The 17,179-nt window shown below is 35.1% G+C and overlaps 1 protein-coding gene across 2 annotated transcripts; it reads left to right on the forward strand.

Annotated features, from left to right (window-relative positions):
* The first annotated feature begins 8,338 nt into the window (after positions 1–8,338).
* On the forward strand, positions 8,339–16,413 carry LOC126601824 (uncharacterized). 2 transcript variants are annotated; one of them, XM_050268593.1, is made up of 13 exons: positions 8,339–8,656; positions 9,090–9,206; positions 9,336–9,362; positions 10,087–10,190; positions 11,477–11,520; positions 12,799–12,897; positions 13,146–13,203; positions 13,320–13,372; positions 13,467–13,568; positions 13,958–14,023; positions 14,318–14,439; positions 14,858–15,029; positions 16,017–16,413. In XM_050268593.1, exons 2-13 carry the CDS (start codon positions 9,157–9,159, stop codon positions 16,071–16,073), a joined length of 954 nt encoding a protein of 317 aa, XP_050124550.1. In that variant the 5' UTR covers positions 8,339–8,656; positions 9,090–9,156; the 3' UTR covers positions 16,074–16,413. The 2 variants fall into 2 exon arrangements, with proteins under 2 accessions (XP_050124550.1, XP_050124549.1); XM_050268592.1 differs by having other exon boundaries at positions 8,341–8,656; positions 10,094–10,190.
* The last annotated feature ends 766 nt before the right edge of the window (positions 16,414–17,179 follow it).

The following is a 17,179-nucleotide window of genomic DNA, read 5'->3' on the forward strand; positions in this document are numbered from 1 at the left end:
TATAATTTCTTAGAGATATTAATAGATAAGCTTTATTTCCTTCAATGTATTGTGCCAAATACAATAAAGCATATACTTCACTAAGATGTGGTACTTCTGGACCAAACATTAATTTATCTTTACCCTCACGAAGATAAATGATTATTCTTAGTGTCGACATCATTTGAGTATTTAACTCATAATCTTCAATCCATGTGGTTCTTTAATATCATAAATATCATCGATAAGATTCATGTTGGTAGATTGTTCGATCTGCAGTTCGAGACAATATTTCCTTCAACACTTTATAATTTTTCTAGACTCTTCAGGAGTCACAATTTAATATCATCAACTCTTCAGGAGTTCTAATTTAATATCATCAACTTCTTGCAAGAGATTTTAGTATGTTGCAACAATATCATAATGATAGCTAAGGCAATTTACACCATTCATTAGTATTGAGTACATATTTCATGCCTTACCCTTCGGGGCTTACTTCAAGCAATTTGAATCATTCAGGGATTTTCTACATTCATGACACATTTTCCTTTGAAATTTATACAGAGCAATTTGCTCTCATGTATACTTGAGGGATTTACTTATGGAGATATGATGTGGACGACTCACAACCATTCGTACATAATTCTCCATTCATATGAACTCGTTTACAATAGTATAATTTCAGGTTTCAATTAGTAACCTTGTGTCATATCATGTGAGTGTATTACACTGTATTACAAATGCCCATATGTAACGTCCTTGGTTCAACATCTTTTGGCTATTTGTATTGTATTCAAGTATATAGGTCTATTTTTCCATGTTCTTACAAAATTGTAATGGAATTGCCTTTCTCCATTTTTGGCCAATAATTTTGTTGACGAAAAAGAACGAGACTCAATATCAACACAGCTCATTGATGAATTTGGTAGCTACTTGTAAAAACCAAAATTACCATTGGTTATCATCAATTCGTGATCCCATATTTTCATGTGCATGCGCATGCATAAAAGCTTTTCATTTCCTTTGGATATCAATTGCCTCTTCAAGGGCATTACACTATCTCTTCCAGAATAGTCGTAATTTAGAGAATATGGATCATAACATTTTCTTGAGCGTTATAAAGTTTGGATTTTAATCTCCACTTCTGGGAGTTGAGTCATTGGAACCTATATGTTTATCATGCTTCATGCATGTGACATCAACATTCACATGTCCGCGGATTGTCCTTTCTGGGATGTATATCCATGCAGTGACTGTTATGCTTCTGGCATGCAACAATTATGCTTCGGGGATGCAATAGTCAGTAATGCCATATTCTTCGTTTTTGAATGAATGAACCTTTTGAGTCTAAGGGTCTGCCACGCTTCAGGCGTGCAACAGATAAATCATTTACTGCATCATAATTTTGTCCAACAGTGACATCAATTCTTGTAGGCACATTTGCAGTAAGTATATGTGATTTTATCACTTTCATTGCATCATTAAATTATTCTTACTTCATTTTCTCATTGATTGCTTCGTGAATCAAAATAAGACAAATTCTCTTCGTTCTTCTGGAACAGTCTTTTCTCATCATTCTTCTGGAATGATATTTTATCCCCTTAACGACTGGAAAATTGTCTTAGCAAAATGACAGTCCGCAAATTATGTGGTAAATATATCCACAGTCAAAGGTTCTAGGTATTGAATGATAAAATGGTGAATCAAATCCAACATAAATTCCCAGTTTGTGTTGATGCCTCATTTTAATATATTGTGGCAGTGCAATAGACACATAGATAACACAACCAAAAACTCGTAAATGTGTAATGTTTGGCTGGTGCCCAAACATGAGTTGTACTGAGAAATATTGATGGTTGGCAATTGGTCTCAACTGAACTTAATATTGAATTATGTAAAATGGCATGTCCAAATGTAGAAAACTTGCAATTTCATTTTCATAAGCAGAGCGCGGGTAATCAATTTCATTCACTTAATAAATACTTTTGCTAAACCATTTTAAGTACTGACATGAGGAACATGGTGTTCAGCATCAATGCCCAATGACATGCAATAATCATCAAAACTTCGAGATGTAAACTCTTCAGCAAACATGTATTATATTATCATTTACATACATCAAGGAACTTCTGGTCCTTATTTAATAGTATGTGGACTGAGACTCTTATGTCCTTTATTACAATTAAGTTGTGGCACTTCGGCTCTTCAAACTTAAGGTACTCATCAAGGAACTTTATGTCCGATCTTAAGGATCTAGGGACTTCATGCCTGATCTTTTTGCATGATGGAACTTCATGTCCAATCATTTTTATGTGATGAGTATCAAGAAACTTCAAGTTCTTATATGATCAAGGAACTTTGGGTCCAGTATGTACTCATCTTAACAAAAAGAAGTACAATAAATAAATTAAAGTAATAGGCGGTAATTCCAGCCATAATGAATAAATTGCATTTAAGTAAATAAAGCTTGTGACAAGAGCTTTAATTAAGCATCATTCACATAAATCAAAACTTAAAGCAGTAGGCGGTAAAACCGTCCATGGTAAATAAATTGCTTTAAATAAATAGAACTTGTGACATGAGCTTTAATCCAACACCATTCACATAAATATGCCAAAACAGAAAATGCAATTATTAAGTTCTCATCTTTTGCTTTCATTTTCTTGGTCTGCCACTTCCTTTTTTTTTCTTTTTTATTTTATTTTCATTTCACAACTCTAAGTCCCTTTAGTTACTTAAGAAGTAATAGTAACAATAAGTTCCAATTGGTGTTCCTCCTCGGTGAGTTTCGAAAAAGTCGAAACGGTTTCCATAAGTTTTGGAGTCAAGAGCGTCTGCAACTTATGAGAAGATAAAACCGTTATATTTAGTTCAAATTTAGTATGATATGGATAAGAGGATACCGAACAACTTTCATGAAGAAACAATTTTGATCTGAGCTACCAAAATGGAGTTTTGGTACTCATAAGGTGTATGTCTAATTTTCTGCGGAAATTGGAAACTAGTTTGGTATTTCAGGCATCTGCGATGATCACACCGTTGGAATTTTTTGAAAATTTAATATATTGTAGGTACTGGGCGGACGAACAACTTTGAAGAAGAAAGTATTTCAATCCGAGATCTGCAAGTTGGAGTTCCAAAGCTGTTTACATGGCTGTCAGATTCTCTACAAATTTTGAGTCTGTACTCTTTTGCTTCTGCAAATGATGATATATAGTCATACAACAACATATATATATATATATTTGCTTCATGAAAATCAGTAGTACAAATATTTTAAGATGAAATGAAAAGATTTTCTTATATGTGAAATTCCAAGCGACAGAGGTAAATAGGATTTGTGGCGTTGTGATTTACACTGACATGAGAGCTTCTCGTGATGATAACGTGTTGTAAAATCGATGGTGTGTGCAGTGGAATAAAAAAACAAGACACAAAATTTACGAGGTTGCTCTACAGTCAATGTGACTGGAGTACATCCTCAAGGCAGCAGCAGTTCTTTTATTTATAATCTGAAGTAATAATATTACAAAGGTAACTCTCCTCTCTCTTTTTTCCCTCTCTGCTGTGAGCTTTGTGGCTTCTCACTTCTTCCTCTCTTCTTCCTTTTATCACCACATTTTGAACACTTGTAATGCTCTATTTATAGAGCAAACATTTTGAAAAGCAAACAAAACACTTGTTCATACCATATTTAGGGCCTCGTATTTAGATCTCGTACAAATACTCGAGGAACTTAAATGTAATTATGTGATAAAGGAAGAGGCAAATATGTAATAAGTGAGGAGTCCTTATTCTATAAAAGGACTCCTCACCCTCACAATTAGTGGAGGCTAATTCCTAGGCCCTCTCACCCCTTCTCAAAGCTCTCACTCTCAGAGCTCTCTCTCCCTCAGATAAATACATAATCAGTGTGGACGTAGCCCAAACTTTAGGGTGAACCACTATACATCTTGTGTTATTTACATTACTTGCAGATTCACAGTCGGATTTACGTTGTTCCAAGACCTCTGGTTTTATGCATCAACAACACTATTAAACTTGTGAAAGGTTTACTATATGCATGTGGGCATACATACCCACTATTTACAACACTTATCTAATTATTTATTTTCTTGTCCCTATGAGAGGTGTCCTCATTCATCCACAGGTTCAAAAATTGTCCCTCTCGCTCTAAAGGTGGTGGTATAGGGTGATCATTCTCTCTGTCCTCTCGCATTGGGTTCCACACATTAGTTCAAATTAATTCCTTCGGGTCTTTAGTGTCCATGTGCCCTTCCCTGGCCCATAGAGGACATGCTTAGCTGTTGGGCTTTCCCTTTCATGTACTTGACTGCTGATGTGGGACTAATTAACAAGTTCTTGTCCAAAGGCCCAACCCAAATCTTCCATTTCGCATCAGTCACATGGAAGTAACCACTAGGCTCTTGCATCGAATAAAACCTGCAGTGTGATGATCAATCAATGTTGAACCATGCTCAACTATTTATTTAAAGTAGCTTTAGGTGGATTAAATTTGTAAATCACGCAATGTGTTATCAATACAAAGTAAACACGTTATTCAACACTTAGGACGTGTTTGTTTGACCTTCTTAGGTGTCATTGGACTAGACTACATTAAGTGTTTGTCCAATTCGATGTTTGTTGTCCACACTGGACTAGTTTTAATGAGACTAACGGGGACTCGCCTTGACTGAACGCTTCGATAAATGTTCTTAGCGAGGCCCTTCGATTTCGAACGGACTGCTAGTCCTGTTCTTTCCCTTACTGTTGATCCCTCGTTATCTCCATTCTCATTCGCCCCTTCGCCCTCTCCCTTCTCCTTTGCACCTTCGCCCACTCCCTTGGACCTTCACTATCCCACCCAAAAGCCTAAACCTAGACCTCAAACAAAAACTGAAAAACAATCCACTGACTCCCTTCCTTTCTTCTTCGTTCAATTCACTCTCTCTATCTCAGCAAAATCGCCATGGTTGTGGCTTTCGAGCACCGTACACCAACTACACAATCCTCCACCTCAATCTTAGCCCACGAATCTTGAGCATTCACTGAGCAATCTTAGCCCTTCCGAATCCACCGCTGCTAAATCCTCACTCTCATTCCCCATCGTCTCTGAACAAGTACAAGCTTGCCAAGATTGCTGTCGTTGTCGAAAAATGGTGAGAGCTTCTCATTTTTTAGCTTACAGTTTTCAATTTCTCCACTTGAATTTGATTTTGCTGCAGTATGAGTGTGAATTCATGACCAATGAGAAAGAAATTCATTACCAAAGGAATGAAAATATAGTCATTTGTTGATTGTGAATTCAATTAATCAATGGGTATTGCAGAAGGGTGATGAACTGTCTGAGAAAATTGTGGCTAAGTTTGGCTGAGGCTTGCTAAGTGCGAATGAGGCTGAATTTTGGGTTAAATTATTGTGATTGTGATTGTGACTAGGTTTGAATAATTTTTTGTGGAGTCAATTTTTTTAGGCTTCTAGGAAAGTATGGTCAATTGATGTTGCTTGCATAATTGTTTTGTGTAGTTTTTTTTTTCCATAATTTGAAATTGAGATGCAATGTAATATGTTGTTTGAATTTGGAATGTTGATAGTTGTGTTTACTTGTTAAGAAATTACCTGGAATACTCCTATTGCTGGAAAAGCTCAAAATGGGCGTCCATAGGGAGTGTTGGATAAATATATCATGATGAAAATTGTTGGAGTCAGGCATGATAAGGTCAAATTTGAATGAAATTTTGATGTTGGTTGATATAGCATGGGTTATTTTTATTTTTTATTTTCTTCATTTTCCAGCTTCTTAGTCCGACACTCCACCAAACGTTTCACTAAGTTAGTTCAGCTTAATCTATTCTAAGTCAGTCCAGCTTAGTCCCTTAAGTTAGTTCAGTCCGAGATAATTTAGTGCAACAAATGCACCCTTAAGGTTTATAAACAACCACGTCATAACATTTTATAGAATATAATTTAATCAGAATTTTTGAGCATTACCTTTTTATTCACATCTCTTTTATTTAAATTTTAAAATTTCTATTGTTTATTTATTCACATTCTTCTTTTAAATTTTTTTAAGTTAAAATTTTGATTTTGGGATTGGTCATGACTTTGATAAGAATTTACATGAAATATATTCATCATTGTGTGGTGTCGATTCAAGTGCCTTCTCATATGTAAACAAATTTCTTACTTTTTTTTGTTAAAGTTTTTTTTTCCTATTATAATTAAAAATAGTATTCTTATTAGATTTTTCATACCGTATTTATACCAATTCTCTAATCAAGATGAGATCTGCATATGTTGATTAGTCCTATTTTTATTAGAAAAGTGATACAAATGTAGTATAATAAATATAATATTACTCTACAGTCTCAAAAGTTCTTGCAATTCATAGGAGGTGTGATTTCACTTATATAACTTATATGTTATGAGTTGGAGAATGCTAAAGTAGTAATGTCTCAAAAAATGTGTTGTATGAAAAAGTTAAAACATGTGACCTCTTGTTCTGTGTCAAAGATGTTACTCTAGAAATCTTGAGACCAAACACCCAAACAAAATTCAACCAAAATTCGGCACGAAATATTAATTGAAAAATCATTAAATTGGAAGCAAAAAAGATCAAAACTTGGTTGCTCGAGAACGCAAGGCTGAGAGCGGAAAGATAAACGGTAAGTGGTCAATCAGAGATGGAGTAATCAATCGAAAAATACCAAAAACTAAAGGATAGTACTATTTTCACACCCCCTTTTACATCCTACACCCTTATTAATTTTGGCCAATGATCTTCAATTCTCTCAATTCAAAGGCCAAAAATTGAGAGAGGTATGTGAGAAGTACAAAGTGTTTGTGGATATCACTACCCAAACTAAATTAACCCACAAACCCTAACCCCTTATGTTGCTGATCCTCTACATGTAATCTCACCCTAAACTCTCTATTTGATATACCCAAAACCACCTTTTAGTAATCTAAGTTCATCAATGCGTAAGATGGAATCACGGATGCATAAAAAGTGAACGTGTAGAATATGAATATATATACATTCAAAGTTGTCCGATTTCTTAAATTTCTGTTCTGTTTTATCTGCTTTTCTACTTAACGGATATGAAAACTAGTTCAGTTTTCACTTGAATTCCTACATGTTTTACCGATTGCCGTCAGAGGTGTGGCATGGCTTCTATGATACTTCCCTCACCAGATTTAAGGTTGTTTGCTCTACTCTCATCTTTTACCTCAAGGGGAGGATATGTGCACACTTTTTTTTTAATTTGAACTTGTTACTTGTATGAGCAAGCAAATATGATGTATAGGCACACATACGTATATAGCAAATGTGAACTGATGGAGTATTGAACTTGTGGCGTTGATACAGAGTATGAGTGCTTTTAACTAATTGAGCTACGTGTCTTGTGCTTTTGTTGACGTTTAACTTTAAAGTCTACATTTGAGTAAAATGAGCAAAAAACAAGGCAAGATTATCAATCCAATTTACAAAAGATAACGCCAAAAAGCAATCACAGTCGTTGGCTGAGAGTAAACATTTTCACTGCAAAGACGTGGCATGAATTGAATCCCCTACTCATACATGTAAGTTAACTACCAAACACATCTCATTTGGGAGTAACAACAAACGTTCATCCACCATGACATAATTAAACACTTCGTGAAGAGCTTAAACCTAAGCAGAACTTTGTTTTAAGACAATTTTTTTGTGCCTATTCAGAGAATCAAGTTATATGCACGTTTATTTGTGAAAATGTACCTCAACTTAAACTCCGTTATAGAAATTCATTTTAATTGCTGAGTGGACGTACGGATGACGTGGCCATGCGGTGCAACTCCGTTATAGAAATTCATTTTAATTGCTTAAGTGGACATATGGATGACATGGCCATGCGGTGGAAGACGAGATTTTCTCCATTTCAAGTAAAAAATTTTACTAATGCATAGACGTTTAGTCATATAAAATTTCTCCATTTTAATTGCTTAAGTGGACATATAAATTAAAACTAAGGTCGTTTAGTCAATCTATTATAACAAATACATAGACGGTTTGAAATGCTTTTACTAATACCGTTAATTTTTTTAAACAGTTTGATGACTAAACAACCTTAGTTTTAATTGATTTTTTGCAGAGACAATCTTTATAGGATAATTAATAATATAAACGGTTTTGATTATAAACATAAAATTCTATAAATTAACAACGAATAATTTTGAAAAATTTTAAGTAAATTTTTTTATTCATCTTTAAATAGCGAAGTATTGTTCAGAATCATAACATTGCATTTTCCTACTGGTAATTGCAAAGTTCCAAAATTTCGAGGAGGCACCAAACCAAACGCCGAAGTCTCCACTTGTCATATAAATCATCATCAAAAAAAAAAAAAAAAAAAAAAAAAAAAAGAAGGGTACGCGAACACCGACTGGTTCCCTCGGTGTCTCCGCCTCCACCTCCACTTCCGTCTTCTTCTCTCTCTGACTTTCTCGCTCCCTCTCTATCTCCCTCTCCGCGAAATTCCTGAATCTCTCCTTGCGAGACGCCGTCGTGGCAACAATGGCGGCGATTTCAAATCTTGCGGGTTGCAGTCACGGTGGGAACTTAGGCATTTTCGGAGAGAGGAGGTCACAATTCCCATCAACTTCTGGATTGAAAACTCGGATCTCTTGGTCCTCTAAGGTACTTTCCCCGTTCATACCAGTCAAATTCTACATCAATTGCTTTTTACAATTGTTCATTTCATCTGAATTATATAAATAAATGCAGAGAAATGTGGTTGTTAGAGTACCCATTTGAACAATGCAACATTTCAGACCATCAATTTGAACAATGATTGGATGGATGGTTGCTTGTGAATTTCCAAGTTTTGCACTTTTTTTTTTTTAAGATTTATTTGTTCAAGTTTCTTATATTGTATGTGGGTTTAATCACGAAATTTGGATTACATTCAATAAAACTATAATTATAAATATTTTCTAATTCTGATGTGAGCTTTCTGTGGTTTAGGTTTCTAACTTGTAGTAGTTTATTACTTTCCTGTTTCTGATACCAAAATTCGGTTTGATGATCACCTTTTTGTTTTCCTTCATCATTTTCCCCTTTGTTGATATAGAATCAATTAGCAGTTGGTCACTTGGGCAAGTCAGATAAGAATTCTGGTGTTCGTATGGCATTAGTTGATGCGAAGATTGCACGGAGTGGAGATTTTTCCAAGCCTTCTGACATCCTGGTATCTAAAACTACTATTTCCACAGTGACTTAAAGTAAATTATAAATATTGGTCGTCTTTGGAATGCGTATGATTACTCTTAAGTGTTAGGTTACTTTGACATAAATAACATTTTTATTTATTCGACAGGCGTTTGATCTTGTTCAAGGAGCACTTGTAAGTCTTTGTATTCTTTAATTTCCTGATAAGGTGATATGTAGTGAGTTTGTGATTGATAACTTGTAGCAGTTTTTGTTTCAGATTCTAACGCTTCTCGCTCATATAAAAATTGCATACTCTTTTTCTGCCCCTTCGCCATTTAGAATTTTGAATCAAACATCATAATAATCTATTCTGGATAGACAATAATTATGATTGCTGATTTGTGATTCCTGATTGACTCCTGTATAAATCAAATCCCTTAGATTAGCTTACCTTTTATAGTATTGCTTGTATAGAGAGTATACGTGTAAATCAAGGCTTTGTAATCCTATATTTTGAATGAGAATCAATCCTCAAACTATCAAGGACTTCAGCCAAATACCTTCTGTATTCTCTTTACTGATGTGCGATATCTTTTATGGTATAATAGAGCCTCTTTCTTACCGTCTTTTGTTTCTTTCCAATCCTCGTTTTTCTCCCGCTTCCACTGATGCATTCCCCTCTTTTTCCCTAAGTTTCTAATTATTTAAACTTACACAGCAACCAATAAGAGCTGTTACCCAATAAAATATAGCAACCCACTACCTATATTGAAATTTAACAAACAATTAAATTGAGGAGCAAACTCAAATGCACTAGGGCTAGTCAGTGAAGATGAGAAATCATGATTAGTTGCCACATAGTTCATTTTTCTTAGTATTGTTTGAGTTTGCATGATCACATATCTGAATAGTTACAGTGTGCAGGTAAAATGGAGTCCGGCTGTGGTTGTGGACAGGTCGTTACCTAAGCCTCCAACAGCTGTTTTTCTGCATGGAATTCTAGGTAGCAGGAAGAACTGGGGTACGTTTGTTCTTGTCTCTTTCTAATGTCATTTCACTTCATCTTGACTACTGGTCAATGCCTTGAAATAGTGAATCGTGCATTCTCTATTCCTTTACTTACAGTTACAAATTTAACAAACTACTATATTATAGGATGCTTTCGCGTTGTGCATACAGTGAATTTATTTTCTTTCCTTGTAATAGAAGAATATGGAAAATATATCAATATTGAAAGTACTCAAATGAGATTTTGAAATGAACCCTCTTAGTCAGGTCTTCTGTTACTTATTGTTTGAAGAAGACCAAGTTTCAAACTACATGTGTGTCTTTTGTAAATTTGTACAAACGAACTATAAGCTAAAGTTGAGAACACTTATTTAGTGGTTGTCTTGGTTTTAGTAGCTTGACTGAACTGTTCTAAAATACTTTCAATATGGGTTGAATTCTTTCAGTAGTTTTGGTGTTTAATTATGTTGTATTATTGGATTTTTCAGAACAAAAGCCTCATCAGATTCCAGTCTAAAGAGTAAGATACACATGAAAACTAAAGAGTGAAAGACACAAGTGTACTTATGATACTGTATGACAATACTGTCAGTCCCACTGTACAAGGCATATCTACCATTTTGGCCAGTAAATCCAAGTGTCCAATTCAAGATTAGCTTGAGCTCACATTTTACGGTTATATGCATTGAAGTTATACTAAGAAAAGTTCTTCTCAAAAAAAAAAAGTTATACTAAGAAAAGAAAATTCGTTTTCAACTAGGGCTATTGAGAAAAGTCTCCACAATTCCTCTTCTGGTTATGTGACTGAGAGTTTTAACAACGTTGAGCTGCTTTCCTGAGTTCCTCTGCCTTCTTTTAACAAATCATTTAAATGAGAGATTTTAAGTGAGTAGAATGTTGAGTTTCATGCCACTCATTTTGTCCGAGTCTTTATCTGTTTGCGAGATTTTGTGTTCATTCAACTGCACTGTTTTCTGTTTTTGGACTAAAGGGTACTGTCTTCTATTTTTACTTGAGTCTTTGTGTAGCTATTTTATTGGTCACCGATTAATTGTTCAGTGCATTCCAAATGTGGGTGTTTTAGTATTCTTTTTTGATGTACGGGTTGTGTCACATATGAGGAAAGTATGCCACTCATATTTTTGCTATCGTTGCCTTCCTGGATATTATTTTCTTTGTGTATTTCTTTTCAATTCCATATCTTCGTATCATTACAATGAAGTGATAATAGTGGGATTTTTTACGTGTTTGTTGCACATAAATAGTCTGTGGGTTAATTCATAATGTCTGATCTTGTAGGAACCTTCACCAGGAGATTGGCACAAGAATTTCCAACATGGCAGGTAGCGCCCTCTGCTTTTGTACTTTCACTTATCACAAATGGTTCATTTATCATCTAGGCTTATTTGTCTGCGGTACTGTGACAAATTGATTAATCTAAGTGATCCTAATTACCACAAATGCAAGCACTATCAGTACAGATCTGACACAAAACCACACAAACAAACCTATAGCGAGGCACACACAATCTTCTCACTTCTACACATGCCATGTGTATCCCACTAGCATGCAAAACTAAATTTTTTATTACTTTCTGGTTGACAAACTAAAATTTTAATTATACTAACAAAGGAATAGTGGGATTTTGATTAATTTTAAAGTTTTAGTTTTGAGTGACGGTGGAGTGCATGTGGCATGAAGGAAAGTGAGAAGGTTGAAATGAGAAGGTAAGTGAGAAGGTTGCTAACATTTCTCTTTGTAACAAGCTACTCAGCCCTGGGTGGGCAATAGTCCACCCAAAACTTGAGAGCCAAACCCAAAATCCTAAGCTCTTTAACGGTGATTCTACCCCTCAAACCAATGTCCTTGACCATACTAAACCTACACTTATAACTCCCAACAGAGCCTTTAAGGGAAGGGATTAATTGTGGGGCCCACACCACATCGAACTTCAAGGATCCAAACCTTCTATTTTTCAAGTTGCACCTCATAGATCATCCTTGCAAAATATTAATCAAATCGGAAATATTTGAGGCATCTAATTGGTTTCAAAGAAATTGTTGAACACTATATTCTAAGAAACTTTGAAATTTCATCGTGACAATTAAATAAGCAAATGGTTTCAGATTGAATTGAATTTTTGCAAGGATGACCTATGAATCATGACTTACAAAATAGACAGTTCAGATCGTTGAAGTTCAATGTGGAGTGGGTCCCTTAACTAATCCCCATTGTTAAAAAAAATGGGGAATCCCTTCCCTTAAAGGGCCTGTAACTCCTAGTAACCCCTTGTAACCTTAGATATTTTGCAAACGTTTAAAAAACAATACTTTAATTGTCTCAAGGGGATAGAATAAAAATGGGGGGAAAATTTTTTGGGCGGTATTTAGGAATTGAGCTCTCACTTGAGGGTCTTTTAATATTTTTCTATAGTTTTGTGACTGATCTAATTAAGAATTTGTACTTCTCCTGTTGTCATGTTCACTACTTATGCTTGTAAAGTATGTTTTTCTATGTTTGTTTTGTGTGTGTGTGTGTGTGTGTGTGTGTTTACTTTTGGATAGATTTTCGTATATGGTCATGGTGACAACCTTATGTTATTCTTTTGTTTATTGGCAAAGTTTCTTTTAGTGGACTTGCGGTGTCATGGTGATTCAGCGTCAATTAAGAAAAGGGGGCCCCATAGTGTTTCTTCCACTGCTCTTGATGTCCTAAAACTGGTACATGTTTCTTGAGTACTTACTGTAATTTTTTTTGAAGAACAAGTATGTCCAATTGTTATATGTTATTAACTTATTTTTCAAGAAAAGTTTCAGTAATTGTTCTGAACTTCATCACTGTCTGCATGAACAGTGTTGTATGCGCAGCATTTGAACACCCCCATATATTTGTATATCTTTGTCTGGTACCTTCCCATGCTTCAGATACAATTACGTCTAATATAATGTTATTTCATTTTCCTGTGTAGGTTCAACAGCTTAGATTAATACCTCGGGTTATAGTTGGCCACAGTTTTGGAGGGAAAGGTATCTTAGGTTAATTTGGCATGTTGCATACCTTTATTGGAGAGAGCTAGTACACAGTAAATCTGCACCTTCTTAAAATGGATTTATGCTTACTATGTTTCTGATTTTTCATGTAGTTGCCTTGAGCATGGTGGATCAAGCTGCAAAGCCTTTTGCACGACCAGTCAGAGTAAGTAATGGGAATATATTGAATAAATATCCTAGAAAGTTTGGGTGTCTCTTGGACTTTATCTTTCTTTTTGTCTTACTAGTTGTTTGTCTAGGTTTGGGTTCTAGATGCTACGCCTGGAATAGTTCGTCCTGGTGGGGATGGGGAGGACCATCCAGAAGAATTGATATCCGTCCTAAGTACACTGCCCAAAGAGGTGAATACATGTTCAATAGTTGTTTCCTTTTTAAGGAAACTGGGCGCCTTCAAGTTTTGTAGTCCTTTTATTATTTGATTTTCTAGCCCCTTTTAATTATCTCCTCTCTCTCTCTCTCTTTACAACTCTAAGTTATATTCATATAATACAACTTGATATCAGATCATTGTAAATCAGTTTACTGCTTGCGTTTTGGGTCCTACTGAGCAGAGATACGTGTGCACCTCTCATTATTTTGTCGTAAAGACTATTGTTAATGTGTAGGCGAAACTTTGTATGCTGAAAAATGTTTCTGTCTTCATTTCATTCGTTTCTGTGTAAGATTGTCATTCTACCAATTTGCCTTTTATAAATAAAAGGTTCATTCTACCAATTTTTCTTAAAGGCAGGTTTCCTCAAAGCGGGATGTTGTGGATGCTCTACTTCAAAAAGGATTCTCCAAAGATGTTGCACAGGTACTTTTAAACTGTGAGCCATGCTTGAATGGATTAATTTGTAGTTTGGGCTCTGAAACCTTTATGTATGGGTCAGTTTGGATTTATTTTTATTTGTCTTGCCGACATTAATACTTGGCCTAATTCGCTATTTTATCCTCAGTGAATAACTGTCATAAGTTTTTGCATGTTTGATTGCTACTTTTTGGTTCTTTATTTATGGAACCAATCTAATTTTCAAGTCAGCATTGTTATGTTATTCATTCATGCCTTCAGGATGTTATTTTATGTTATTATATGCTGTTTCACGTGCAGTGGGTGGTTACTAATCTTCGACCAACCAAGTCTCCTGGTTCGTCACCATCAACCTTCTCATGGGTGTTCGATCTGAAGGGAATCGCTGAAATGTATAAATCTTATGAAGAAACAAATTTATGGTAATTATTCATATCCTTATTGTGTTGGATTATTGTCGTATGTGGCACAGGAGTCAATACCTAGGCTCTACCAGTTAAATATCCTTTAAAAAAAAGAAAAACTGCCCGCTTGTCTGAGCTGGTGGTATTCTTTAATGAATTGTGTTTTCTTTTGGAGTGTTCACTTTTTTATTCTGGATGTACATCAAACTAAATACCTTTCAATCATACTATGTGTATATAAAAAGTTAAATCTCTTCACATATTGAAACAAAAAGGACATTGTCATTCTGAAGCTATGCGTACTTCAACTTTTTCCCAATATCTTGAATGTCAAATTTGCAACTGGCTTTTGCAACTGGCTCTTATTAAATTGGATTAACAACAACAACAAAGCATTTTCCCACTAAGAGGCTCTTATTAAATTGGATCATTGTAGGAAAATTGTTGAAGATGTGCCTCGAGGTGTCCATGTGAACTTTTTGAAAGCAGAAAGGAGCTTGCACAGATGGGCTCTAGGAGATCTCCAGAGAATTCATGCGGCCGAGGAGCTTGCTGTAGAGGAGGCAGGTGGAGTGGAAATGCATGTCCTTGAGGATGCAGGCCACTGGGTATGTTGCTTTACAGTTTGGAGTTAATCACACAATATGGAACACTTGTGTTTGTAGACGGTGCACACATATATAAAAAAAAATCATTGACAAGATACTTTAGAATCTTAGAGGTTTTTGATGGATCAGTGGTCCTTGTCAGTTTTACTGCATTTTAGTTAGTTTTTATTATATATCTGTATTTTTCTTTATTTGTTTTTGGGGGAGAGGGGGGGGGGGGGGAAGCAGGCTTATTATCGTAGGTGTTTTAGGATTTAGTGCTACATTTGTGTCATTGTCATTCACTAGTGATCCTTCCTTTGCTGTAATGCTACTGAGTCACATAGGAACAGCTTACATCGGTCTAACGCCTACTAAGCTACAACATACACTTGGCAGGGATCTGTAATTACAAAGTCTATTGCTGAATGCTCATCAAAAGGAAAATATGCACAAGGGACCTATAACGAAAAGCCTCAACAAAAAAAAAAAACATTTTTATGTAAAATGTAAATCAAAATAGTCAGTCTCTTAATCATGTTAAATTCAAAAATTTTCACTTTAATTAAACAAATTAGAGACTGAACGAACGATTTTAGAGATATTGCCACATAATCATTATTTTTAAGAGTGCTCAGGTCCGGAATTGTATTGCATTTGGACCTTTACATGGCCCTGGTGATTCCTAATGTTGTAAACCTTTCAGGGTAGGTCAATGTTCAAGTCTTCTAGTCATGTTATTTTTTTTTTTTTTTTTGAATGACGTCTTCTAGTCATGTTTGGACAAGGGAATTAGTAGTCTTTGGGAAGTTGTGTATGGCAGTTGTAATATGGTTATGCACAAATGATTATTTCTTACCGTGAATGCGGTGTAGGATGTATAAGTTGCTGCTTTAAATATGAAATTGTTTGGTCAATTTGTTTTTGCACTAGCATGAATCGGATATTATCAATTGCAATATATTTGTAAATATGCAGCGCTGCTCACTTTCATCCTTACTTTTTCAGGTCCACGCAGATAATCCGGATGGGCTCTTTAGGATCCTTTCCTCTTCTTTCTTTTGAGTTGAAACCTCGGCGAGCTTTAGCGTGCTCATGATCAGTTCAGTTCAGACATATCAGCATTCTACTGACAAATCACCGGACGGTACCATTATTTTTTCCATTGACAAAACTGGTCAATTTCTTCATTAGACAATTGTATACATCTCTTTTTATATCATAGTGAGTTTTCTGTATCATCGTTCTTAGTTCTTTTCATTTCTTTATGAGGCCTCCGTTACTTGTACGCGCAGTTGTGGCCTATAAATATAAACTTGTTTAGAATTGTGACCAAACTGAAAAACTGGAGGTTCTTTGGATTGGTTAAATGTACAAGTATATAGCAAACAAATTTGAACTTTCACGTCGTGTGTTTCGAATTTCAATCAATGCAAAATTCAAAATGGTATGGTTTGTTAGTGAAGGGTGTACAACAAGAGGGATGGCCAGCCAAAGCAAGGAGTTTTACCATTATCAATCAATGTCAAGTTTCAGAGACATCTCTTTGTCATTGAATCTCTCCACGGGTGCTAGTAAAAGTTCTTTCATTGGTTCTTCCAATTACGTAATAATACCGAATAAGTATTATGTGTGAGTTACGCACGCAGGACGAACATAGACCCTTCTACAGAGTACATAACTCTAAGAGGCTACGCCTATCATAATCCCATTAGTAATCTCTATTCATCTATACTCATTGTTTGAAATCTTTTCGATACGGTTGATATTTTTGTGGAAATATCAAAAAAATTAGAGAAAGATATGAAAAGTGGGAGTGAAGTCTAAATTTCGGCTAAAATCAACAATTCGTCGATATTTCTGACATATCGGTTACATATCAAAGAAACTCTTACGTTTCATCTAAACCAGTGTTTGACATTTCCTAAAATTTCATTTTAAATTTTTATGTTTTAGAGCAAATTTCCATCATTTCTATCGAGAAAACCAATACCGATATTGATACATCCATCATTATTTCCACAACCTTACGTACATATACCGATATTTTAAAGGGAGTTTTAACAAAACTCCTGGTACTGTTCACTTTTAATGAAAAACCATATTTTTACCTTTAACGGGCACTATTCACTATACTTTTAAAAATAACTTTTCTTTGAAAGAAATTTTTT

Source organism: Malus sylvestris, chromosome 15 (genome assembly GCF_916048215.2).
Source record: "Malus sylvestris chromosome 15, drMalSylv7.2, whole genome shotgun sequence".
NCBI classification, from domain to species: domain Eukaryota; kingdom Viridiplantae; phylum Streptophyta; class Magnoliopsida; order Rosales; family Rosaceae; genus Malus; species Malus sylvestris.